Source organism: Anthonomus grandis, chromosome 22, assembly GCF_022605725.1.
Source record: "Anthonomus grandis grandis chromosome 22, icAntGran1.3, whole genome shotgun sequence".
NCBI classification, from domain to species: domain Eukaryota; kingdom Metazoa; phylum Arthropoda; class Insecta; order Coleoptera; family Curculionidae; genus Anthonomus; species Anthonomus grandis.
The window spans coordinates 33,446,424-33,473,729 of record NC_065567.1 but is presented as its reverse complement, the minus strand read 5'-3'; the positions used below and the strand labels follow the sequence as shown (position 1 = coordinate 33,473,729).

Sequence of the window (27,306 nt, the reverse complement as noted above, 5' to 3'; positions counted from 1 at the left end):
ATAAAGGCATTTAATCCGTGAAAATTAAATTCATAAATATTATAAGTACCTGCGCCTATGAACTACCACGAAATGTAGCCAAACAGAACGGAATTCCCCAGTTTATTGCTCTATACACTTCTGAAATAGAGTATAGTATGCATAAAGGTGGAGTGGCACCTCATTTATTGCTAATTTTATTCCAAAAACTGGTAAATGACGTCAAAAATTCGATAAATGCGGCCATTTTTTAAATTGACAAATTCTTACACTGTGTTACTAAATTCTCTTAAAAATGCATAAAAAACACAGAATTCTTTTAAATGCATTTTCCTTTCTTGACCGAAATATATAAATAAATAATTATATTCATTAAATTAACTTGAAAATAGTTATATATAATCATTAGCCAAATTCCGGTCAAAAATAAACATTCCAAAATCACAAAGCAACATAAACATTATTTATAAAGATCATTTAAAGTAACAGATGCGCAGAAAGTCGTCGGATTTATTCTGAGTTGATCCGGCAACATCGAATTAAGAATTAACATTTCAGCAGACAAAGGATACCCCGCTTTCCTATGAACAAGTTAATCCTATACGTTCCGAACATAATAAAAGTTGAAACGGTAACATGGAAAGAGACGTAACAACGACATTCAGTCCGTTATAACATACGTGATCGGTTGTTTGTTTTCTCATATGTTTTCTGTCAAAAGTTCAGTACAAAAGTCAGTGAGTCGCCATTGTTTAAAGAGTTTTAAACTTATCAAATATTTATATTTGGTGCGCATCGTCATCGCGCTTTTTGTAATTTAATTTTAACGGAAGGAGTTACAAATGATCCGATCTTTGAAAGAAATACTTTGTGTTGATAAGTTTTGTTCGGAAAAGCATCTAACGGTTAAAAAAGCTTCCTATGTCTCAGCTTTATAAAATATGCTAATCTGTGAACTTAAGCGGTAGCATTACCAAGTAAGCCAGGAGGCTTACTTTTTTTAAATTTATATTTCGGTAAGTTTATATTTTTGTATCTTCTAATATGTGCTATATTTGTATTAAAATTGATTACTATATTATTTTTCAAATAATTTCAAACTTCTTCAAAACAAGTTTTGGGATTTTGACATTTGTAAAAATTTATTGATATTCGTAAATTATTCTTTTCCTTTGTAAATTTAAGTCGGCTATTTCAAAAATATGTCTCGTTTTAAGTCAATTTGTATGAGCAATAAACCGCGTTAAAATTTATAAGAACAGCAATTATTTGCAGTTTTTAAAAGGATTTTAATGTAAAGCCCTTCAGTGTGAATTTAATTTTGCGCAATTTTGTTATAATTATATTAAAGCTGTAAGTCAACATTTCTTCTTCGAATGTGTTATTTAAAATTCTAATTAATTTTGTAACTGGATATTTCAGGTATATACCAAATACCATTTTTATCCTTGTATCAGAACTATAAGAATATTAGATCAGGTAATTTTGGCGCCCAACAAAATGGTCCATTTGATGCCAGTGAATATTCCGAGGAAATATTACAACAATTAAAACTACTTGATGAAGGTAATAGAGTACTTAAAGACTTTTAGTAAATTAAATTTTTTCCTCATTTGGTAGATCATTTTGTTGGGCGCCAAAATTACCTAACCGAATAGATTCCTGCTAAACTGTCCATCAGTATGTAGAAAATAAATTTTAATTGGAAAATAATCCTTAACTTTTTTTTAAGGCTTTTTTGAATGCACCAAACATTTTAATGCACAAAACTTGTTTAATCAAAAATATATTTACACAAAAAAAGGCAATTAAAATATTGATATATCTAGTTTTCCAGAAGTTTTGAGAAACTCATCATGCTGTAAAAGACTTAGGAGGATATCAATATAAATTTCATTATAAACTGGAAAAAGTTTTATGCTTTTAATAAAATATACTTGGTCTCACTTTCAAGCGCTTGTTTAGTATAATGAGGTAAATAAATGTTGATTTTTATACAAGATTATATGTAAGACAAAAATGATGTATACGTTTATTTGATAACGGAATTTTTGGAAGACAATTATGTCAGAAATAAAATAATATTGGTTCAGGGAATTTTGGCGCCCAACGAAATGTTCTATTTGTTGCGAGAGAATGTTCGCTTATAAATTTAGGTAATATTTTGAAATTATAAGGGACCTGAAATTTTTTACAAAAAATAAGTTCCAATGAGCACAAAAGCTATGGGTTTTATTTTTTTTTAACTTTCTACCCCTATTACGTGACATAAAAACTAAAAAGAAACTACTACTTGGATAATATATACGCAGTTTTAATAGGACCTTCTCTGTTTAAAAATAGGTTCATACTTAATTCATTTATAACGTCACAACATCGCGAAATCTCAAGATGCATTGAATCCCTAAATGGAACTACGCTTGTACCCATTGTTGGCGATTACATAAATAAGGAGCGCGTCTCATTGATTTCTGTCAATTAAATAATATTAAATTGAATTTGCACCGATGTAACATTTGGGAATAGTCAACTCTCTACTGTTGACATACAAGCTAGCAACAATCATGTAAATGTAAAACACATTCAATCTAATGTTTTACCTGGCCACCTAACTCTAATGTTGTTAAATATTCAATCTCGGCGACATAAAACTAGTGAACTTTCACTTTTTTTGCATGACCTAAACTATCCTAGTATTTTATTACTTACTGAGCACTGGCTTAAACCGCGTGAACTTATTGATCTACCAAATTATGTTATTTTGTCTAGTTTTTGTCGGATTTTGTCTTCTCATGGTGGATGTATGATATTATTATGTAAAAACTTTTTAGAACACTCTTTTCAACAGGTAGATAAATTTAAACATCTCCTAAAGGAAATGACTTTTGAATTTACTGTAATTTACTCCAAATCCATAAACTTATATGTAATTTGTATTTATAGATCTCCTCTAGGTGACTGCAGCGAATTCTTTTTAAAATTAGAAGCACTTTTGTTTGAAATTCCATCGGCGGCTTACGTAATTCTTACAGGAGACTTTAATATCAACTTTAATGATAAAAATTCTGTCTTTACTCTGCGCCTCGATCATCTAATGGGGGCATTTAATATACATATGCATGTAAAATGTTCTACTCGTATAACACAGTCAACAAGCTCCACTATTATTGACTATATCTGTTCTAATTTTCCATATGACTCCGTGGAGTGTACAGTCGCAAATTCTGCTTTATCAGACCATGAGTTTATACTATGTAAAATAGCAAATATACAAAAGGAATGTAGTGTATCTGCACAGCGATATGGTCGAATTTTTGGTATTAATAACTTTAATAAGTTTCGTCAACTTTCAGCTCTTGAGTCCTGGAATTCTATTTTCGATTTATCTTCCTTTCACACAAAAATTGTTAAGCTCTTTGATGCTTCCTTCCCAATGATTAAAATCAAACCGAAATCCAAACCTATAAAATCTTCTTGTTTAAATCTTATTAAATTACCTTTAAAAACCCAAAACATTTTAATGCACGAAACTCGTTATGCTGTAAAACAGTTATGGCTTTTATATCTTGATCTCAGTTCAAAGCGTTTATTTTATTATAATGAGTGAGACAAAGGTTGATTTATGAATAAAATGATGTGTGAGACAGAGATGACTATACATTAAATGAATAGATAATTTTTTTAGGAGGGAAAACTTATATGTTGGTGCAATATGCCTATGCGTAAATATACACATATTTTTTTCCCTTTTTAAGCTATTTTTTGGATATAATGAAAAAAAGACTTACAGGACAATAATTAAATACCTCATAACCTTTATCATGTAATTTTAAAAATAACATAGGAAAATCGAAAGAATATTTGATAGCAATGAATGAACCTATTCGTTGGGCGCCAAAATTACCTGATCTAATCATATTACATTTCTGCTCGTTTTTATTAATTTAAATTCAAACTTTAAATAAAATTACTATTATTTATGATAATTCAAAATGTGGGAGGCATGCATCCGTAGAGGATAAGAATTTGTAATTGAGTTTAGTCATAAATACTATAATAGCAGTAGTAGTATATAGTGTGATAATAGTAACAAAATAATGAATCACTTTCTACTTCAATCAAGTTTCTGTTGAGACAAAAGAATAAATTAACCAATTGTTAGTACATATATTATAAAGCCTAATTATTTAAACAAATATACTAGGTTACATAATAAAATTACCGTCTATAAATAATTTTAATTGGGTCTAATTGAACCGAATCGTTATCCTACTAATACTGTATAATTGTAAATAAAAAAATATTTATGCTATATGGATAATGCTAAACGAGGACTACCAATTACCCTGTCAAGTCGTTAATTAGAATACTCGATGACAAAAATTATTTTGTTATTTATATAAACATATTTTTAATTATGAATACTATTATGTAACATCACTTTATTGTTGAGATATTTAATGTAATTATAATTCAAAAAAAATTAAATATTAAGACGTTTTTTTTTTAATTGCGACCTTTTGATGCCTTATTTGCATGATCTTCAGGGCAAGACATATCTATATAATAATGTATTTATTTAACGGATAAATGCTATCTATTGGCGACACATTAATTACTTAATTTTACTTATAAAGAAAAAATATGACAAATAAGCCTTGAAATCAAAAAATTTAATATATAAAACTTTAAATTAAAATTAAGCTTATTCGTCGGTTGAAAATGTAAAATAAAACAGCACTAAAACTGTGTTAAAAAATATATACAAAGGATTAATCTCTACTTAAAATAAGCTTTCTCAAGAGCCTTTTGACCTATTTTAAATTATCACAGTTTGATATTGGCTGGAAGATTGTTAAACTCCAATAATCCTCTATGAAAGATCAAATTGAGATGACCAAGACCGAGATTAATTGAGACCTATAAGATGTACATCTCTAAAAACCCTCAAGCTACTAGTGGTGTAATCAGGGAATATTTTGTTTTAATTTAAAATTAAATAAATAGGCACCATAAGCTTTTGAGATACAGAAAACATACCTAAAATTCTCATAGAATATCCCTATCCATAAAAAAGCACCTACTCCAAGCTTTATTTGATACCATTTACAATCTTAAGTACGGTCCTGTTGCATCACTTTGCGCATGCGCTCGATTTCATTATGTGTACTTATGAAGCTATGGATGAAACGCACGCGCATGTACTGAAGGCTAATAATTGCCATCAATCAGAACGACAGGACCGTAATAGGATTTTTGTATATTATAACAATTATTTGGAAAATACGTTTTTTGATTGAAAATAAAAAAGAACATTAAAGCATTATTTAACATTATTTTTAGAACGTAGACATAAACAGTAAATATATATATTGTTAACAGAAAATATAAACCAAGAGAAAAAAAAACATTTATCAATACATAAAGTAAGTAAATTAAGTAAACTGAACAATCAAGCTATACAAAACCAATAAAAATGCAAAATGAGAGGAAACTATGGATCTTGGATGGAATGATTCAGGCAATATATAATACAGACAAATTATAACACAAATATAAACACGGTTAATTAAGGAAAAAATTGCTAATTTAATATTCGAAAAAGTATTGCAGTATTGCAATTTTGTCAAAGAATCAATAGAAATAGGTGATTTAATTAAATACATAATAATTTTAGCATTTTCCAGCGACCATTATTCTAGACTATTTAAATCAGCAATCGTAAAACCTATATTTAAAAAGGGTCGAACATATATGGTTCACGACCAATAGGTTTAATATTAAACTTGGCTCAAAAGTGTTCGAAAAAACTTTAAGAAATCGATAAATTTTATTACTAAATTCCATATCTTGTCACCCAAACAATTTGGATTTCGCAAAGATATCTGCAAACCAAGAAAATATACCAATCAATTGACACGTATAAGAAAGTGCTGCAGTGTTTATAGACTTAGCAAAGGCTTTCGACACTATATGTCACGGAAAGCTAAAACGTACTGGAATCCGAGGGTATACTTAAATTTATAGAAAGCTACTTAGAACAACGCAAGTTGTACAAATAGAAAATGAATTTACCGAATATGGTCCCACAAGGTATTTTAATCGCTTCAATATTATTCATAATCTACTAGCACTTGATCTAAATGGCGTAATTTGCAGATGACGCTGTTTACCGCACAAAAGGTGATGCATGGAACAAGGTAGATAAAAAATATACACTGGTACACTACAAACGGTGTAGGTTCTATTTTCTAGCTCCCAATTAACTATTAATCCTGAATTAAGAAATGAACAAGTCATTATCAACTAATTACCTAGGGCTAGAATTAGACTCTGAATTAAAGTGGGATAAGCATACTCAATCGCGTACAAAAAAGCTGAAATCTTTATTATACTTGTTTAAGCGAATCACAAGAATAGTAAACATTTTTACAACAAAAACAGTGTACTGTGTACTATGGTAAAATTTATTTTATCGTATGGCATTATTGATTGGGTCGGACTTATAAATCAGACAACTGAATGAAAAATTAAACAAACCACATAGAAGGAAAACTTTAAAAAGAAAATGAACAAATAGATAGTTAGAAATAATCAAAAGATTTAAAAAAAAATTACCAAGACTGCAAATATTTAAATTAGTTAAAAAAAGATGGTCAGTAAGATGGGTAAAAAAGTGCTAGTGTAGAAATTAATATTGGGTTCTTTTTCTAGTTAGGATTACATTATATAACATGTTATTATAAATTAGCACTTAATATATTTCATTAAAGGAAGCAGGGAATTACAGACAAGTTATTACTTCGTGGATCTTAGCCTATACTCACTCCAGTGAAATAGTCAAGTACATTTATAATAAGAAAACAATCATCTATCATCTTATTGTAAAAATTATTACTATGTACTTGTACACTTGTACCTACAGAACAAACCACAAAATAATTATTTTTTACATATGAGTTATTTTTTAAATCATGTACCTAAAAAAAGCTGCAGACATTTATCAAGGTCTGTCAACCAAAGATATTCGGAGACTTGCGTTAGAATTAGCCATTAAATATGATATAGATAAACCGAACACTTGGATTAAAAACGGCATGGCAGGAGAAGCCTGGTTTTCCAGTTTTATGTCAAGACACCGTGACTTATTAATAAGAGCACCACAAGCAACCAGCTTAGTCAGAGCAACCAGCTTCAATTGTGCTAATGTTTCTGTATTTTTTAATAATCTTGCCAAAGTTTTGGATCGAGACAAATTTGAAGCAAAGGATATTTACAACGTAGACGAAACTGGTGTGACAACAGTTCAGAAACCAAATCGAATTGTAGCAAAAAGAGGCATGAAACAAGTGGGTGCAATTACCTCACAAGAACGTGGTACACTCGTAACAGTTACGGTGGCAATAAACGCACTAGGCAACTCGATTCCGCCCATGTTTATTTTTCCTCGACTGCGGTTTCAGGATCATTTTATTCGTGATGGTCCACCAGGGTGTATTGGGGCTGGAAACGGGTCAGGATGGATGCAAGAAAAAGAGTTCGTCTTGTTCTTAAAACACTTTCAAAAGCACACAAATTCTTCACAAGCTCATAAGGTTCTACTCACACTGGATAACCACTCATCCCATATTAGTATAGAAGCTCTAGACTATTGTAAAACTCATGGAATAGTAATGCTTTCTTTCCCACCCCACTGCTCGCATAAATGTCAGCTCCTCGATAGAACAGTTTTCGGTCCTCTTAAGAAAGCAATAAACTCTGCTTGTGATGGTTGGATTCGTAGTCGCCCTGGTAAACCGATGTCTATATATAATTTACCCGGAATTGTCGCAACATCATTGCCCTTAGCTCTTACACAAAGCAATATCCAAGCCGGATTTAAGTGTAGAGGGATATATCCTTTTAACAGAGATATTTTTACGGAGACAGATTTCTCGCCATCTTTTGTCACAGATAGGTTGCCTCCAATCGAACCTTCAGTTTCACCTGCTTTAGATCCAGGCAACAATCTGAATCTGACAGATCCTACTTTGGAAGATACATTTGATAATCCTACCTCATCTACGTCTGTTACCAATAGGTTGCCTTCAACCGAACCTCCAAATGATCATCCTAGTTCAAATCCAGGAAACAATCTGACTGTACCAACCTTAGAAGATGAGTTTCAAAACCCAACGCCATCAACTTCTCGGGGCCTAAAAAATTGTGAAATTTCCGAAAACACCCAAAATAACACGTTTTTACCAGAAGTTGTTAGGCCTTTCGGAAAAGCTTCACCAAGAAAAATAAACGCAAGAGGAAAGAAAAAGAGGAAGTCAACCGTGTACACCGATACACCGGAAAAGGAGGAAATAGAGAGAGAAGCTAATAAGAAAACACAAAAGAAGGGTCCAAAGAAAATCCCAAAAAAAGCACCCGTGAGAACAAGAAAGAAGTTATCTGAAAATTCTACCGACCTGTGTTGAACCATTTTATAAAAGTAAGCCAGGTGAACAGTGGATCCGATGTACTAACTGCAAAATGTGGTCGCATGAAGTATGCACACCACAAGAGCTCACATATTATGTTTGCCATAATTGCCAAAGTGACTGACCAAAAATTGAAAGTTAAGTGTTACACATCTATATTATAAAAACTACCAGTTGTTGTTTTTTGTTTTTAAACTTTTCCCTAAGTTTTATTTTATGTTCTTACGTTTCTGTTTAATGTTCCTACTCATAAGCAGAATATTAGCCTCTGTTATTTTTTTGTTGTTGTTATGATGCATTTTTTACAGTTTCTATATGATTTTGAGTCTTTTTTGAATAATAAAAGAAAATAAAAAGCAATGTTTTTTTTAATTTAATCTATATTGCTTTTGTTACAACTATCCCAATAATGTGTTTCAAATGACCCTTGATCGGGGTCGTTTGAAACATTATGCTCCACCACTTATTTTTATTTGCATATTTTTTTTCGCTTATCTATAGTCAAATTTAACTACTAGGTCAAGTATGTCAAGTTCCCAGCTATATGTTACCTATTTTTTGATCATATTATAGTATTTATCTAGCCAGAAAAAAAATATTTGTACAAAATGGTTCAATTGACTCCAGTCTCCCCTACCAAATAAACGTTTAAAATGTTAAATAAATATAACACAACAATTGTTCGATCAAAAAAAAACATTGAAGGTCTTTAATTTTTTTTAACTGTCGCTCTATTGTTAAACTGGTTGTTATAGTCACATTATTATTGAGATCCATTTATTATGCACTCAAAATATTCAAATAATCCCTATACTAATAATACGATTTTCAAGATTAAATTACTGTTTACTAGTCTGACTTTTAATACACTACCATAACGTAACAATGCAAATACTCATTAAATGTATTTGACAGATTAAAAATTTGAACAGTTCATAGAATTGCGCTTACCTTACACGGAATTTGCATCAGTATTCGCGTTACTTTATTATATTTAAGTTAATTTGTCTTCATATTTATTTAAGTTAATATCATAATAAAGTTTTTTGACAGAAACTCGAAACCTGGCTCATATTAACGTAACACCATCATTGTGCAACCCAAATCACCCAACGTTGGAATAACTGCTACATCGTTAAGGTTTTTAAAGTACAAATATGACCATAAACTAACTTAGTTCTAGTTCAAGTGACCAAAAAAAAACATTGTTTTTTACGATAAATTAAATTGTTTGTTAGGTAGTAAATGGTAGAAATTAGACAGGACTACAATAGTGGCTTGTAATTAAGGTTACCCTGATACATTTTATTGTAAAAAGACGTTACATTAACGTGACATTTTGACGACTTTGGTGTTTTTTGATATGACAGTCTAATTATAAAAAAACTTTTTGATACAACGTCAGTTTGAGGTTGCCATAACAATCCATATTTGATCTACAAAAATTATAGATCTGCATTGGAATAATTTTTATTTTTTTTTGTTTTAGCTAGAACTCAATAAACACAAATAAACGTCAAAATGCCTTGGTTAACGAAAATCAGGAAACTCTTTAAATCAATGAACAACGCAGAATTAAATATTGACGAGAACCTCGAGACTCCTTTACAGTATAAGGAAAGATGGCGGTCGATTTATGTGATTTATTTTACAATTTTTATTATGTCCTTAGGATTTAGTATTGTCGTTACTGGTGTATGGCCATATTTAGATAAGGTACATATAAAAATCTCTACTAAAATTAAAAAATTCTAATTCTAATCAAATATTTTAGCTAGACCCTTTAGCTGGTAAAGAATTTATGGGATTCATAGTAGCAGCCAACCCCTTTGGACAAATGTTATTTTCACCCCTAGTGGGCTGGTGGAGTAACAAGTTAGGGTCAATTAGGATACCATTAATATTCTCATTACTACTCTTTACCATAGCTAGTGCCATATATTCTTGCCTAGAACTTTTTGATGATCATATCAAACATTGGATGCTTTGGAGTAGATTTTTAGTTGGAGTTAGTTCAGGTAAGAAATAATTTGACTTACAAGTGCCCAAAAAAAAATATGTAATTAATATGTGAAAATTGCGCGAAATTTCGCAATCTTGCTCCCAAATGTATAAAATTTTCAAGCAAATTGTAAAAGTTAACAGTTAAACAAAATATAATAAAATTAAGGTTAATTACCTGTAATGCTTTAAATAGCAGCGTAAACATTTGCTAAACGGTGAGGGGTTTCACAACCTTCTAGACGACCTTGACATACTATTCAACTTTTCCTTTAACAGTATTATATTATCAATAACATATCAATATGCTGCAAATGTATAGTTTGTTGGGGTTAATGGCTAAAACATTGGATAAGGACCATAAAATGGACAAGAAATGGTTGCAAGACATATTTTCAATCACAGATTCAAAGATTTTTGCAAGAGAGATGATGCTCACCTCTCTTGCAAAAATCTTATATTCTTAGTCTTCTTACTTCTGATTTAAAATTCTAGTATAGACATTCGTCCCATATTTACTTGATAATATTTTCTTTCTTTTGCATATCAACTGATTCCTATTTAACCTCATAGCATACCAACTCATTTCGAATTATCAGTTTAATCAGTTTAACACTAATAAAATTTCTATCATATTAAAACTTCGATGAACATCAATTTTTAAGAAATAAATTTGACTGCTCATTTTGGTATATATGTATGCTTCTACAATTGTACAGATCAATATTCAAAATTTCTTCTTTTGTGCCAACAAGATTGATATGATTTCCACCATTATGTTTAGCTTTGAGAAACGTTCCAATGACTTATATGCATGATATAGAGAAGTTAATATTAATTCTCAACTGCCTGGAATTACTCAAGTAGTTCTATGTTGCCTTCCAGAAGAACACCAGAAGAGCAACTGCTTTGACTGCCTGGAATAAGCAAAATATTTATTTCTCTTTCAGGCACTTGAAACAGAAAGAGACTTAATACATGGAGAATTATAATAGATAACGTTTTTTCAGAAGCTCAAGAAAATTGTATATGTATCCTACCGACTGCACAATAAGTCGTTCTTTATGGATTTTTTCACGTCATATACTTTTGCAGTCAAGAATAGAAATGATCGAGTATGATTTTTTCGAGTATTGCTATTCTAGTAAATCATCTACACAAAAAGATCCATAGTGCCGAAACTGAAGGGTGTTTTTTTAGAGGCGAAGAACTTTAAATTGAAATTAAACACAACATTTTGTGCATTATGGCATGCAATATTGGCATGTGACCCCCACGGCTGGCGCGTACGTGGCGAAATCTAGAGGTCCAATTTTCACACACTCTTTCCAGTACTGCAGGCTGTATTTCGGCAATCACGCGTCGTATGTTGGCTTCCAAGTGCTCAAGTGTTTCGGGTTTATCAGCCTAGACATGCGACTTAACATAGCCCCAAAGAAAATAATCTAATGGCTTCAAGTCGCACGAACGAGCTGGCCAATTTACAGGTCCATTCCTTGAAATTATTCGTTGCTCGAATGTCTCTTGCAGTAAATGAATTGTTTGGCGCGCTGTATGGCACGCGGCACCGTCCTGCTGAAACCACATTTCTGCAACGCCTGCAACGGCTTCCAATTGAGACACAAAAAGGTTGGTTATCATGTTTCTGTATCGCTCACCGTTTACTGTAACGTTCTGACCATCAACATTTCTGAAGACATAATGGTTCCACCGGCCCATAAAGCGCACCAAACGGTTAGTTTTTCTAGATGTAACGGTTTTTCGCCATAAGCTCGTGGATTCTTATCCCCCCAAATTTAGCAATTCTGCTTGTTTACATAGCCTTTTAACCAAAAGTGTGCTTCATCACTGAACAAAATTTCCATATAAAATCGTGTATCAACAGCAATCTTTCCTTCCGCCCATTCAGCTAATGTACGGCGCAAAAAAAGATCCTGGGGTTTCAACTTCTGGACAAGTTGAATTTTATATGCTCGCAATCCGAGATCTTTTGAAGCGCAAATTTTTCCATAAAGTGGATGGACATAAGTTCACTTGTTGAGAACGACGAGGAATTGACACATTTGGATCATTATCAACACTGTGCTGCACAGCAGCTATCGCTTGTTGCGTGCGCACTGTACGGCGTCTTACGAGATGCGTATTGTCGACTAGAGTAAAAGTATGGCGAAAACGATCAACAATTCCTCGAATTAATCTCTCTGAAGGACGATTATGGGCACCATAATAAATGCCCGATGTGTTTCTCGAATAGAACCATGTCTTTCAAAATATTTGTTACACGTTTCCAATTTGAACAATTTGGAAACGTTGCTCCGGCGTGAGTCTGTTCATGATGAATTGCCAAACCAAACTAATCTAAAAATAACCCAGAACTGTCAGGTCGGCTGTCATAAATAACAGTGTTGCCAAATGAAAGTTCTCCGCCTCTCAAAAAACACCCTTTATTATGTGTATTATTTTTAATCAAATATAAGATTTCTAGAGTATGCTTTTCTGAATATAATGCTTTCTGTTATATGAGAATATTCCAACCGGTTTTTGAGATCTTAGACTTTAAAGTCAGTGGCCACCTTAAAGATCAAACCTGCACATTGGACACACTTACCCAAGAAGCCATTGCTGCGAATGCCTGGAATTAGAAAAATTTTCCTTTTAATATTAGGCACTTGAAACAAAAAGAAACTTAATACATAGAGAGTCGTAAAAGAGATTGTTTCTCTGTAGAATTCTTGGAGAGTAATCCTGGAAGGTAACTTTTTGTTTTATTGGTGTTAAATCCATACTCTTCACTCACTGTGACCATCTACCACCAACTACTTGGAACTGATAATATTTTTTTATTTATTTCAGGCACTTTAAACAGAAATGAGGCCCAATGGACGCATATAGAATTTTGTGTATCTATATATGTAAATTATAAGGCAGTTTTTGAAAAATCCTGCTACAGCAGTAAAGAGAATCGAGCAAATGAAGCTTGAACTATCATTGGCTCTCTCTTTTATTATCAGCCCATTAGTTGATGCTTGGTTTCTTACAGTATTCTTTTACACTCTTCTTATCAGTTCTCAACTGCCTGGAATAAATAAATAATTTTTTTTTTCCAAAGAATTTGAAGCAAAAGCAAAAAATGCTTCTATTTTATTTCTCAACTGCCTGGAATAAATAAAGTAATTTCTTTTCCAAAAAGTTGAACAGTATCAGTTCTCAACTGCTGAAAATAGATACATTCTTTTCAGACAATTAAACTAGTTTAGTTTTCAACTGCCTGGAATAGACAACTTGTAATTTTTTTAAGAAGTTGAAGCAAAATCCAAAAGAAAATATTTTCTGTTTAATTCCTCAACTGCCTGAGATAGACAATTGTAATTTTTTTTAAGGGGGTTAAAGAAAAATCTTTAAAAAAAAAATAATTTTTTCGCTAAATTATCTGGAATAAATAAATTAATATTTATTTTCTAGAAAGTCGAACTTTTTTAGTCCTCAGCTGCCTGAAATAGATAATTTTATTTAGACAGTTAAACCAGTCTAGTTCTCAAGTGCCTGTATTAGACAAATTCAATTTTTTTAAGAATGTTAAAGCAAAATTTAGAAGAAAAATATTTTCTCTTTGATTCCTCAATTGTCTGGAATAAATAAAGTAATATTTCCTGTCCAGAAACTTGAACTCTCCTAGTCTAGAGAGTCAGCTACCTGATGTAGACAAACTCTAATTTTTTTCAAAGAACTTGAAGTAAAATCCCAAAAGAATTTTTTTTTCTATTTTATTCCTCAATTGCCTAGAATAACTGCAGTGATATTTTTTTCCCGAAAGATAAACTATTTTAGTCCTCAGCTGCCTGAAATAGATAATCCAGTCTAGTTCTCAAGTGCCCCTAATAGATAATAAATTCAATTTTTTTTAAGAATGTTAAAGCAAAATTTAAAAGAAAAATATTTTCTGTTTAATTTGTCAAATGCTGAATAAATAAAGTAACAATTCTTTTCCAGAAACTTGAACTCTTTTAGTCCTTAGCTACCTGGTGTAGACAAACTCAATTTTTTTCAAAGAACTTGAAGTAAAATCCCACAACAATTTTTTTTCAGTTTTATTCCTCAATTGCCTAGAATAACTGCAGTGATATTTTTTTCCAGAAAGGTGAACTTTTTTAGTCCTCATCTGCCTGAAATAGATAACTTGATTTAGACAGTTAAGCTAGTTTAGTCTTTAACTACCTGAAATAGATAACTATAATAATTTTTTTAAAGGAAGTTAAAGCAAAATCCAACAGAAAAAATATTTTCTTTTTTATTCCTCTAGTGCCTGAAATAAATAATGTAATATTTCTTTTCCAGAAAGTTGAACCAGCTTAGTTGAACTCAGCTGCCGAAAATAGATAATTTTTTTTCAGACAGTTAAACTTATAGTCATCAACTACTTGGAATAAACAACTTATAATTTTTTTTAAAGAGGTTGAACCAAAATTTAAAAAAATCGTGTTTGTTTAATAAAAGTCAGAGCATCACTTTCTCAGCATACGACTGGACTTTTATCTATGATAATGAATTTTTACCATAACAAGAAGAAAACACTCATCTTTTTTAAGAGATAATCTTAGCTTTGCATTTGTTTTAGTAATTAAAACGATTCTTCTATATGCCTAAGAAAGATTGTTGATATCTTAATTTTCCAGTCTATTAATGTTAAAAGCGTCGTCGATATCTAAAAAAGGTACAACATCAACTTCTTCATCTGAGACTTTTGATCAGTTTTTAATAAGTCTGCTTTATTATGTGTTTTCTCTCTTGTAACCGCATTATAAGTATATTCTTGCAAAAGGATTTTCATAGTACCCTTGAATCATTCTTCTTATCCCATCACATTCCCCATTCAATAGTTAATTTATTGAAGTACTAATAAAAGTTACATCAGTTGTTTTCTCTGCTGTCATCAGCGTATTCTTGGACTTTCAATCCTGATGATGCATTTTTACTATAACAGGGAAGAAATACTCATCCCAATAGTCAACGCACAATAAATTTCTCTATGTCCAAGAAAGATGAAACATCAACACCTTTATCTTTCATTGAAATGATGATGCTCTCTTCAAAATTGGTAAAAGGTGTAGTTGAGATCTTGATTTTTCAACAACTTTTTCATCTTTCGGTTAACTGGTCATTTCCAATATCAGATGGAAAATAGTAGATTGGTAGTTTAATTCAAACCCCTTGCTAAATATGATAATTCTTATATATGCTCATGAATATTTTTCTCTATTCTCTGGGTTTAAGCCTAAATGAAAAATGCATAAAATGTCAGACTGGGATAGTTAAATTGACATTTTTCTTTTGACATTTTAAATGACAGCACTTGTGCTGCATTTTCTTTCTGCATTTCTATAAAGAAAATGCACAATGCATTTTCTTTATAGATCTATCTTAGACTTATTGTAAATTTCACTCACATAAATGAACTTAACTATTAAATTTTTTTATTAATATCGATGATTTATTCTGACTTTTAGCCAGTGTTGCCGCTTGTCGATCATATCTTTCAGCAGCAACAAGATACTCAGAAAGAACAAAAGCTGTATCAATGATCTCATTGGCGCAGGTACTGGGTTTTGTGGTGGGACCTGCCATCCAAGCGGCTGTAGTACCTTTAGGAGATAAAGGAGTTTGGTTGGTGCCAAATAAGCTGAAGTTAAACATGTATACAGCCACTGGTATGTGACTAAGTCTTATTAGAAAGAGTACTTATTAAATGTATTTAGGTTGGATTAACGTTTTCCTGGCCATAATTAATGTCTGCCTCTTCTTACCGAAAGTATTTCAAGAGCACAAGATCGCTGCTAAGGAAGCCATGTTTAATCAGGGGAAAGAGAGCGAGAAAGAGGCGTTGAAAGTTTTGAAACCTGATTATTTTGCCGCCTGGACTTTAATCGTTGCTTTTTTTGTTATGGTTTTTAATTTCATGTTACTGGAAACATTAGGTGAGTAGATTGACAATGTTTGAATTTAGTGAACCGGTAAAACATTCCAGGAATGTGACACAAGTTATTCCCTAGAAACACATAGATTGTTTTTGTACTTCTTGGTGAACCTTCCTGGATTATATTGTGCTGTAATAGTTTCTATTTATAGGTACTCCTTTGACAATGGACCAGCTAGGATGGTCCAAAGACAAGTCTTTATCATACATGGGCATACTAATGTCAATATGTGCCTTTTTATCGATACTAACCTTTCCGTCCATACCAATACTCTCGAAAAAATTCTCTGAAGTCAAGCTGATGATCTGGATTGGGTTTTTGCTTATGGTCATAGGAAGATTGGTAAGAAATTAACATTTTAGATATTTTAAAAACTTAATAGAAAAACATTTTTATAGACGTGCATCCCGTTTAATGAACCTCCGCCCAAAGTATTTGATGTCAACCTGAAAATAAATCTATCAAGGTTTTGTGAACAACAAATTAAAAACTCTAGTCTTTCATATGATCTGGACTATAATAGCTTAAATATTAGTCTTCGCCAATATGACAGGTAACAATTCAGTGATATTTCTTTAAATTATTAATGTACTATAAGGAAATCCATTTTAGAGTTCTACTAACAAATGTAACAAGTGAAAAAGAGCTGCGCAACATGACATTAGATTGCGGAGATGACTTACTTGGATGTCCTTCAAACCAAGAATGGTGCTATTACACCCCTGCCATTAGCTATACTCAGTTCATAGTCTGTTATGTGCTAACGGTATTGGGATATCCTATAGGGGTAACTCTTATCCAGACCTTATTTTCTAAGGTATTAGGAGCCAGACCTCAGGTAAGATCATGGATTGTCTGATCTAAGAATTGAAGTGCAAAGTTGGCAAATTATCATTTACCTATTTTTAAATACGAAAGTATTGTGTGAAAGGAATATTTTCAAGCTAGTTTTGGACTAAATAGAGCTTTCATGAAATTGGATCTGAAGGAGAATTATTGAGGAGAATTATTGATATACCTGAGGTTTTTGCTTTTTGGGATGTTTTAGATTAAAGAAACATGAACTATATTTAGACTATTGACTTGATGTTAGCATCTTAATCTGACTATCATCACCTTGTTGACGAAAAACACTCAAAATTTCAATTTTGGTTATTAACTTAAACTTCTCTCTGGATCGCTAAGATTTCTACATTTTTTAGCTGCAGTCTAAAAGATCTCCTCATATTAAGAAGTTTTAACACCAACTTTATTTTTCAGTAAACTGTTATTCTTTATATTGAATGCGCAAGATTAGATCTATTGATAGCACAGCTTCATTCAAATCCTTTGCTAATTGTAATAATTCTTATAATCTCAATCAATATTATTTTCCATGCTCTGGAACAGAAAGAATAATTCATTAAACATTTATTGTCAGATTAAACATGCATTGTCAGAAACTTTTCTTTTGGATGAACATGAGTTAAGTCTCTTTGATCTACCTAATTTTAAACTGATTTACAGTTATTCTCACTTAAACAAAAATGACGGGGTAATTGTGTATATAAAAAATCACATAAAGCAAACATATTAAATTTCTCCGAGATTAAATGTATTCAAATATGTATTAAAATAAACAAGGTAGATGCTTCCATAACTTGTTGCTATAGACCCCCTTCATCAAATATGTTTTATAGGTTAAAAGTTATGCTTTTAAGGTTAAAAGTTGCTGCTGCGGTAGCCTGTTGAGTATTCTTCGGTATTATTTTTTGCATTACAATTCTCTCTGCTGACATTTACATAAATCTATATGAGTTGTTCATTGATGACTTCATTTTGCTGCATGAGTCTACCTTATCCAAGAAGGATAAAGATAGCAGATCTTTCAACCATTGATATTCCTGTAGAACATAATTTTTTTGGATAGTTGTTTTCATGACCATATTTGACATGGAATTCCTGAATATGAAATATAGGAAAGCGTGGAATTCTCCCTAATTTAACTTTTTAAAGTAGGTTGGAAAGGCATAGAAAAAGTTATTACGAAAGGGCTAAATAATTGTAGCTTTTATTGCAACTGCTGTGTATTCTTCATCATTATCGATTGTGTTGTACCATGGACGCCCATTGTATAATCATCTTTATTATTGATTGGAGCAAAATAATATGGATATAGTAGTAGATGTAACTATAGAAAATTCAACATTGGAAATTTTATTGCTGCTGGGTTATTTTAAAATATTTAGTGCAAACTCACTCTGGTTTCTAAAGATTTCCTTCAAAGTATCCTTTCACGAAAGAAATTTAAACTGATTCTTTTCTAGGTTGTCTGGCTCGGTTAAATAATAGGAGTATATGACTGCCATCACCTTGGTGACGAAAAATATTTATTATTTAAATTTTCCTTGGTTTTGTATAATCATCAATATTGATTCTCACTCATGTTATAATTTTCACTGATAAGATTTTTCTTAATATCTAAAAAACTAGAACACCAACTTCATTCTTTAGTAAACTACTGATCCTTGACACCAGATGGGCAACAGATAGATCTCTTGATATTATAGCTTCATTCAAGTTCTTCCTTAAATGTGATGTGAAATGTGATTCTTATGACTTCATCCATCAGTAATGATTTACCCTCTGGGAGGAAAGATTAAGGATTAAACGGAGACTGTCAAATCATTCTTTGTCCAACATCTTTCATCGACTTAGGCCACTCTATCGCTTATGTGTTATATCCACACTGGTTGAAAAAACTTGAAACATTTTTAATTTTTCTTCATTTCATATTCTGTTATGCATAGTCAGCACTAATTCATACTTCTGTTATAATTGTCAGTGTTTATCAACATTAGATCTTTGTAATACCATGCATTTCTTCTTGGATCATAAAGCAAGACAGACAGACCATGTTAAAAGTAAGCACGAGAAGATTTTTAAGGTTAAAATTTGCTACTGCAACTACTGCCATACTGCCATGTATTGACATGGATTGCTCATTGGTATTTAAGTAGAACAATAATTTTTTGAATGGTTATCTTCATCATAATCCAGTTACTACATTAAGCAAGATCAAGAAGGCATTGCGAAGAATTTCGTTGCTGAATATTTGACATAAAATCCCTCAATACGGAATACCTTAATGCATGGAATTGTAGCCAAATTAATCTTTTAAAATATGATGGAAAGACATAGAAGAAGTAAGCACGAGAAGACTCAATAATTGTTACTTATATTACTGCTACTGTGTATTCTTTGAAGAGTACTGTGACATCTGTGTCTTATTAAACAAAGAAAAATAATATAGAGACGATAGAACAGTAGATGTAACCATGAGAAGATACAGCGTTAGGAACTTTTGTTGCTATTGTGGTGTACTCTTTAAGGATCTTTGTTATACCATGGAATTCTCTCCCATTTTAATTGTCTTACTATTTTTAAGTATTTATGTAAATACCCGATGCAAATTCACTTTGATTTCTCAATAGTCCCTCCAGATTATCCTTTGATAAAGGAAATTCGGTCTGATATTCCATCTGATGAGAATTATTCCTGAAATTAGTAAAAATCCTTCTTTTCCTAAATGACTTTCTTCTTGTTTTAAAGACTAGACTAACTTTGCATAGCATCTTCTTTAATACTACTTGATCCTCTACTCTGACCCTGATGACCACAAATGTATTTTTGAAATGGCCATTGATAGATGGAACTGTAACATTTGCAGTACTTTTAGAGCTTTATCATCTCTCTCCCACTCTCTTTTTCTCTGTTACTCTATTTCTTCTAAATAATAACCTTTTCTAGGATGTCTGGATGGGTTTAATACCAGGAGAATTCGACTATTATCACCTTGGCGACGAAAAACATTTAATATTTACATTTTTCCTGCTTTTGTAATCTGTGTTCTATAATCATCAATATTGACAAGAGTCTCATCAATCATAACAGGAGCAAGAACTCCTGATACGATTTTCAATATTTATTATTATTAATCCCTCTATATCCCTAACTTCAACATCAACTTCATCAACACCAAGATTGGGAAGAAATAGGTCTCTTGATATAATAGCTTCATTTAAATCTTTTATCCTTCTTATACCCTTATCAATAATACTCTACATTCTCTAGAACAGAAAAAATATTTTACATAAAATTTATATAAATCTATAAAGGTTGTTTATTACTTCCTTCTTTTTGCACAATAAATGCATCAAGAAAGATCGAGAGAACAAAGATTTGAATAATTTAAATTTATGTAGAATTTTAATTTGTTGGATAGTTGCCTTTGTCACGATCCAGTAGCTTCAAGATCAAGAGGATATCGCAGAATAGAGTATTGGCACAGTTGGAATTTTCATAGAATATCATGGAATTCTCCCTAAATTAACTTTAAAGCAAGATAAAAAGACATAGAAGAAATAAGCAGGAGAAGACTTAACAATTGCAACTTCTGTTGTTTCGGCTCTGTATTCTTTGAAGAGCTCTATCATGATCAACTGTGGCGTACTATGGGATCTTATCAGATAATCATCTTAAGTATGGAATGGAGCAAAATAATAGCAGTAGTAGAAGTTACTACGAAAAGATACAACAATGGGAACTTTTGTTACTACTCTGGTGCATTCTTCAGAAATGTTTTTTATACCATGGAATTCTCTTCCATATAAATTCTCCTACTATTTTCAAGTATTTTCTTAAATCATTAGTAAAATTGACTCTGATTTATGAATATTTCCAGTGACAAAGACTTCTTTTGACAAAGGAAATTTGATCTGATATTCCAACTGTAACATTTACAGTCTTACTCTTAGAGCTTTATCAATCCTCTGTCACTCTCTTTTGCTCTATTTTTTCTAAAAAATTACTTTTTTTAAATTATCTGGATGAGTTTAATAGCGGAGCATCTGACTACCATCACTTTGATGACGAAAAATTTTCAATATTTAATTTTTTTGGTTTTGTATACTATTCTTCATAATCATCAACATTGACTCTTACGCCTATTACGATTTTCAGTATTTATCATCTGAATCTTTGTTATTCCATGACATTTTAACTCTGGAGCTTTAGAATTTCTAAATTTTTCTTGATACCTCGACTAAATGAGGAAGAGACAGATCTCTTGATTATCACAAATTCATTCAAATCCTTTTCATCAAATTCTTATGAGCCCATCAATAATATTCTCTATTATCTTGAATATAATGAATGATTTAGTCTCTGGGTCAATTATCTGATTGAAACAAGGATCAAATATTAAACTAGGAATTATTGTTCTTTCAACATCTTTCATCGATGTGCCATATCCGATCCTGATGAAAACATGAAATATTTTTCGTTTTTTTTTCATTTTGTACCCTGTTATCCATAGTCGGCACTAACTCATACTTCTGTTATGATTTTCCCTGGTTATCGTCCTTAGATTTTTCCTTGGATTAAAAAGCAAAACAGAGAGGACATGTCAAGAATAACCCTGAGATGATACATCTTTTAAGGTTAAAAGTTGCTGCTGCAGTAGCCTTTCTGTTGTTATTCTACGGATAACTTTTTCCTCATCGTACCATGGAGTTCAAGACTTCATTATGATCCAGTAAATCCATTAAGCAACTCGATCATACTTAATGAATTAGATGTTGCAGAAGTAAACGCTGAGGAAGTTTCTTCAAAGAATTTCATGAAATACCTCAATATGTAATACATGGCATTCTTCCTAAATTAAGCATTTAAACTAAGATGGCTCAACAAATGCAACTTATGGTGCTACTTGATTCATCATCATTAACTATGTTGTACCATAGAATCTCATCAGACAATCATCTTTATTATTGAATCTAGCAAAACAAAATAGAAGTAAACATGAAAACTTTTATTGCTACTGGGGTATATTCTGCAAAGATCTTTTTTATACCATGGAATTCTCTTACTATTTTCAACTCACTAGTGCAAGTTCATTTTGGTTTCAAAATTTTTCCTTCAGATTATCTTTTAACGAATAAAATTTATACTGATATTTTATATGAGAATGATTCCTGAAATTAGTAAGAATCCTTCTTCGTTTTCTCCTTCTTTTAAATTTCTATTATTATTTTAAATAATAAGGTAGTTAGTACCCTTACTTAATCCTCTACTCTGACCTTGATGATATTTTTTAATGTCAGTTGATAGACAGAACTGTGACATTTGCAGTACTTTTATGTCTTTCACAGACTCTTTCTCTCTTGCTCAATTTTTTCTAAAAAATTACTTTTTTCAGGGTGTCTGGATGGGTTTAATAACAGGAGCAGGTTGTTTATCAAGAGTCATGGGTCCCATCTTCGTGACGCATGTCTACGAAGAGTATGGTACTGTATGGACCTTCGGTATGACGTCAGTTATGATGGCCATAAGCTTGGTGTGGCTTTGGTACTTTGATAAAAGATTAGAACCAAAAGATCCAACAGTGCAAAAGAATCCAGATAAAGAAGAAACATTAAAAGAGCAAGAAATGCAGGAGTTAGTTTGTTTGAAAGGATCTGAGAAAGATAGTGAAGCCAAGCAAGCAGCTTTCGAAAATGAAGATGTTAGCTAACGTTACGAAGAAACGTGTTACGTTGTAAAATGTTACTTATGTTAATTTCCTTAATTAGTTGAGAATAGTCATTAAGATTATTTTCTTGTTATACCTAATTACTTCTAACCTATGTATTATCCGGAGCATGCGTGTTATATATGTGATATAATTTATAAGTTAATAGGTTCTCTATTTTTTTAAATATTATGATTATTATGAATTTTATTTTATTAGTCTATATGCAAATGTACTTACATTATAAACCTTAATATGCTCAATATTATTTTTAGTCATATTTTTAATCCTTTTTTTTATAAAGGTGACAATATTATGCATGTGCCTACTTACAGTAAATCTTAAGAAATAAAATATTATTTTTGCTTATTGTTTGTACATACTTATTTTTTTATATTTTAAACATGTATTATATTAAATATTTTTCTTTAATTTTTGAGTTTTATTGCTATTATCAGTTAGGATATATGGACCACATTTAATTTTGTTAAAAAAATTCGGATTTTTACAAAAAACAAATTTTACATGAGATTTTAAAAATTCAATGTGGCGCCCGTAAGAAAAAACAGAGTTGAAACTGGTTGGCAAAAGATGAAACGTCGTATTAAAATCTAAAAACACTATCATGTAGCACGAAAAAAGTGGCGATGCGAAAGTGCAAATGATCGTAAAATCAGATATGAAACAAGTCTAGAAAAAATAAATAAAATCGATTTTTTAAAATTTTGTTTTTTTTCGAATATCTTCGCAACAATTCGAAATTTGCCAGCAACCGAAGTTGAGAACGCAGCATATGTCGTTTGCAAGGTAATTAAAATGACTCCAACTTCTAAAACTCCCATTAAATTTTTTAAAAATGTTTTGTGGGTCTGCTAATCAGACCCTACATCAGACCTCATACGCTACCTTTACATGAATTTTTTATTATACAGGGTGTCTACTATAAAAACCGCCAAACTTTAAGAGGTAATTAAACAAGTTATTTGCAACAAAAAAGTCGAATAAATTTTTTTCAAAATGTTGTTAGTTCTTCTGGTATTTAACATTTTTTGACTTTTCAAAAAACGAGCGCCTTATTTCAGTAAAATGCTATTAAAGTCAAAAAGAAACTATTGTGTGATTAGACGAGAGCTATTGGCGGCAGTAAAAGCTATTGAACATCTCTATAAACATTTCTATAGTCAAGATTCATCCTTAGGATTGACTATGCTTCTCTGAAATGGATGTCTTAATGCAAAAACCCTAAAGGACAAATAGCAAAGTAGCTTCAACGACTATAAAAATTACTTTTCAATAAAACTTAGGAAAGGGGATATGCGCCTTGTAGAACGCCGATGTTTTATCTAGAAGATCTTGCATTGACGCATTGTCTTAAAAAAAATGAAACAACATCCAGAGATAATTGCTTGTCATCGTATTGGCCAGGATTGAATAGGACTGTAATAATTTTAATTGACTGTTGATAGAACAGGACTGTTAATCTTGAAGAGTGGGATGCAGCTAGTTTAATCTAAGATCAGTGTAATCACCCAGTATTTGGCCTTATTTATAAACTAACGTCTCGAGAAATTTCAAAGCCAGAATGGAAAGATATTTTTGACAAATCTTTAGAGGTAAGACCTTATTGGTCTCAATGTAATTTATTACTTTGGATTAATAAAAGAATATGAAAGAGTGTAGGAAAAACATTCTTTCAAGACGAATTCCAGAAGTTCTTGAAGCTGTCCATAGCGGTGTTTGCGGGGACATTTAAGACTTTGGAAAAAGTGAAAGAACGGTCGTAATGGTTAAATAGTCATGAAGATGTTGAACACTGGTGCCGGCAGTGTGTATTAAGCAAGGGCTCAAGATCTCGGACCAAAGGGACAATGATTCAGTACTTTGTTGATGCACCCTTTGAACGAATTGCCATGGATGTAGCAGGACCTTTTCCTACTAGCAGCTTTAAAGATCGATTTGCTCTTGTTGCTATAGACTACTTTAGTAAATGGCCCGAAGTTAGTCTCATTTTAAACCAACAAGCAACCACCTGAAGTAAGTGCATTCCAGAAAGAGTATGTTCCTGAATTACGCTACATTATAAATGTTTGTTGTTTAATTTATGTAAATTTTCATTTAAGTTTCAAGTTATTAAAAACAGCAAATAGCAGCAAATTATGTACGAAAGATAGCTTTAACAATACAGCTGACTGATGATGCTGCGCGCTAACGCGGAGAGGAGGCGTGCCGAGCTACCCGAGCTATAGTAATGAATAAAATCATAAATTGATTTCCAGTATTGGTTTGCTCATTATTCAAGAAATTCCCTATTTTTTCTTAAGCAACATTTCTTTTAATGATTCGGAAAAAATCAATTTATAACACAGTTATATTTAAATACAGTTGCTTCGACAATAACAACAATATTTATTAAACACATTACGCAAAACTCAGCTTTTCTTTCTAGTTTCTTTTACTTTTTCCATTGTATCGGAAATCATAGTTATTAATCTATTTTTTTCGCACGAGTGCGGTCTAACCTTGTCCTCTAAGGCAACATTGAAAATGAAATTTCGTATTCTTTGCATGCCAATGAGGAAAGGTTATTACTTACGTCTTAATTTACGGTACCGTCTTTCATTTAAATGAGCTTTTATTGAATGTCATGAGAATGCGGGAAGTAGTGAATTTGGAATCAATACAAAAATATTAAGTACTATTTACAAAGACCTTTTTTTCTTAAGATTCAAACCTTTCGTCATGAATTTTTGAAATCTAAATTAATTTAATCGGATAATGGTTTATATTATCCGAAGACTATATATAAATAAATAATTTCAAATTTCAAATGTACTGACACCTTAACGCAACATTTCATTTGAATCTCTACAGATATTTTGCAAAACTATCCGAAAATTATCTAAATAATGTATTTAAATTAACCGCCATAAAAATTACAGTACTCCTTTAATTATTGGTTAGAAACTAAAAGACACCAGATTTACGTTGGCAGCACTAGCTGCAGTGACGTTATGAATGGTTGCAGATGGCGTTTTTTTGTCGTGTTTACTGGTTTAATGAGGTTTAATATCTGAATACTATAGAATAAAAAATATAGAATAGAAGTATTAATCAACGGTTTAATATTTCAGATTTTAATGGTCTAATTTCCGCGTTTGTGAATGAAATTAGTTGTAGTAATTGTAAGGGCTTAAAATTCGTCTATTGCTTTTGCAGGTAGAAAACACTTTTTTATACCCCTAGTTGTAAGATTTAAAAAAATTAAATATATTATATTGTATAAAAAAATTCAAAGATGAAATAAAAAAAGGTGCTTTCATTTGAAAAAATTAAGTTGATGGTCGTAATTTATTTTTGAGCAACCCTATATAGACAAGCTTCACGTACAAAAATGCGCAACTTGAAATAAAAATCGACGGATCTGAGCGATTTTTTTTTCGAATACACGCCTGAATTTTAAATGATTTTAGACATAACTTTCGGGATGCACTGTATGTATTAAACGTGCGCGCAGGCTTGTAACAACCGCAACGTTGACGAGTATTTCTGTAGAGCGACCAAGCAGGGCCGTAGTAAAATTTTCGTTTGATGCATTTCCTTATAAAAAACATTAAATTTTAATTATATTTTACACTCAGCATATTACTAAAGGAAACAGTAAGTATTCTTTATTTATTGCAAAACATCGATGCACTGTAACGGCTTAAATATTAATTGAAAATCCGCAATAATGAATATGTCATTAACAAATTTAAAAACGTATTGTATTTTGAAATTGCATGTGGTGTGTTATATTATTGTGTTACATTTAAAAATACCTCTATATTAAATTGAAATGGGGATTTTCGCATGTTAAACGGGCCAGTTGCTTATAATTACCCGGTTAACACTTAAAACCAGTTTATTTTAAAGGCAACATTATAAGAGCCCTGGGTCATGGCCCATATGAATAAATTGTAGGTCCCAGCTGTATTTATTTTTATATTATTTAATGATTTAATTATAATTTTATTGCGAAAGATTAATTTTATAGAACAATAAAGGTTTTGATAAACTTTTAATAAAATGGTCGAGTGTGTAGTAATATTATATGGTGGTAAAAAATGTAGTTTTACGTATCTACGGTATGCTATTTATAGAAAAATATATACCTCAAATTAAGTCTGCACTATGGTGAAATTATTAAAAAAATATATATTTTTTTAAAGGGACACCTTATATATATATTTCAAATAAAAATGGTATTATGCCCTTTTCAACTGGATTCTTAAAAAAAGAAACAAGCTCAGGCATAGGTATAAGAAAAATGTAACTTACCTCAAGTAAGTTATTGTAT

The 27,306-nt window shown here is 31.3% G+C and overlaps 1 protein-coding gene across 4 annotated transcripts; it reads left to right on the top strand.

Moving 5' to 3' along the window:
- Positions 1 to 589: 589 nt before the first annotated feature.
- On the top strand, positions 590 to 23,402 carry LOC126748261 (major facilitator superfamily domain-containing protein 8). 4 transcript variants are annotated; one of them, XM_050457368.1, is made up of 10 exons: positions 590 to 995; positions 1,402 to 1,545; positions 9,937 to 10,163; positions 10,222 to 10,465; positions 15,953 to 16,153; positions 16,202 to 16,420; positions 16,572 to 16,762; positions 16,819 to 16,973; positions 17,033 to 17,258; positions 22,659 to 23,402. In XM_050457368.1, exons 3-10 carry the CDS (start codon positions 9,969 to 9,971, stop codon positions 22,971 to 22,973), a joined length of 1,746 nt encoding a protein of 581 aa, XP_050313325.1. In that variant the 5' UTR covers positions 590 to 995; positions 1,402 to 1,545; positions 9,937 to 9,968; the 3' UTR covers positions 22,974 to 23,402. The 4 variants fall into 4 exon arrangements, with proteins under 4 accessions (XP_050313325.1, XP_050313323.1, XP_050313326.1 ...); XM_050457366.1 differs by lacking the exon at positions 1,402 to 1,545 and having other exon boundaries at positions 591 to 995; XM_050457369.1 differs by lacking the exons at positions 590 to 995; positions 1,402 to 1,545 and adding an exon at positions 9,427 to 9,587.
- The last annotated feature ends 3,904 nt before the right edge of the window (positions 23,403 to 27,306 follow it).

Excerpts from the sequence above, each read along its gene's own strand:
- LOC126748261 (XM_050457368.1), top strand. The coding sequence starts at position 9,969 with ATGCCTTGGTTAACGAAAATCAGGAAACTCTTTAAATCAATGAACAAC. Across the intron at positions 16,421-16,571 it reads CATGTTACTGGAAACATTAG|GTACTCCTTTGACAATGGAC; the intron begins GTGAGTAGATTG and ends TTCTATTTATAG. Across the intron at positions 16,974-17,032 it reads AGTCTTCGCCAATATGACAG|AGTTCTACTAACAAATGTAA; the intron begins GTAACAATTCAG and ends AATCCATTTTAG.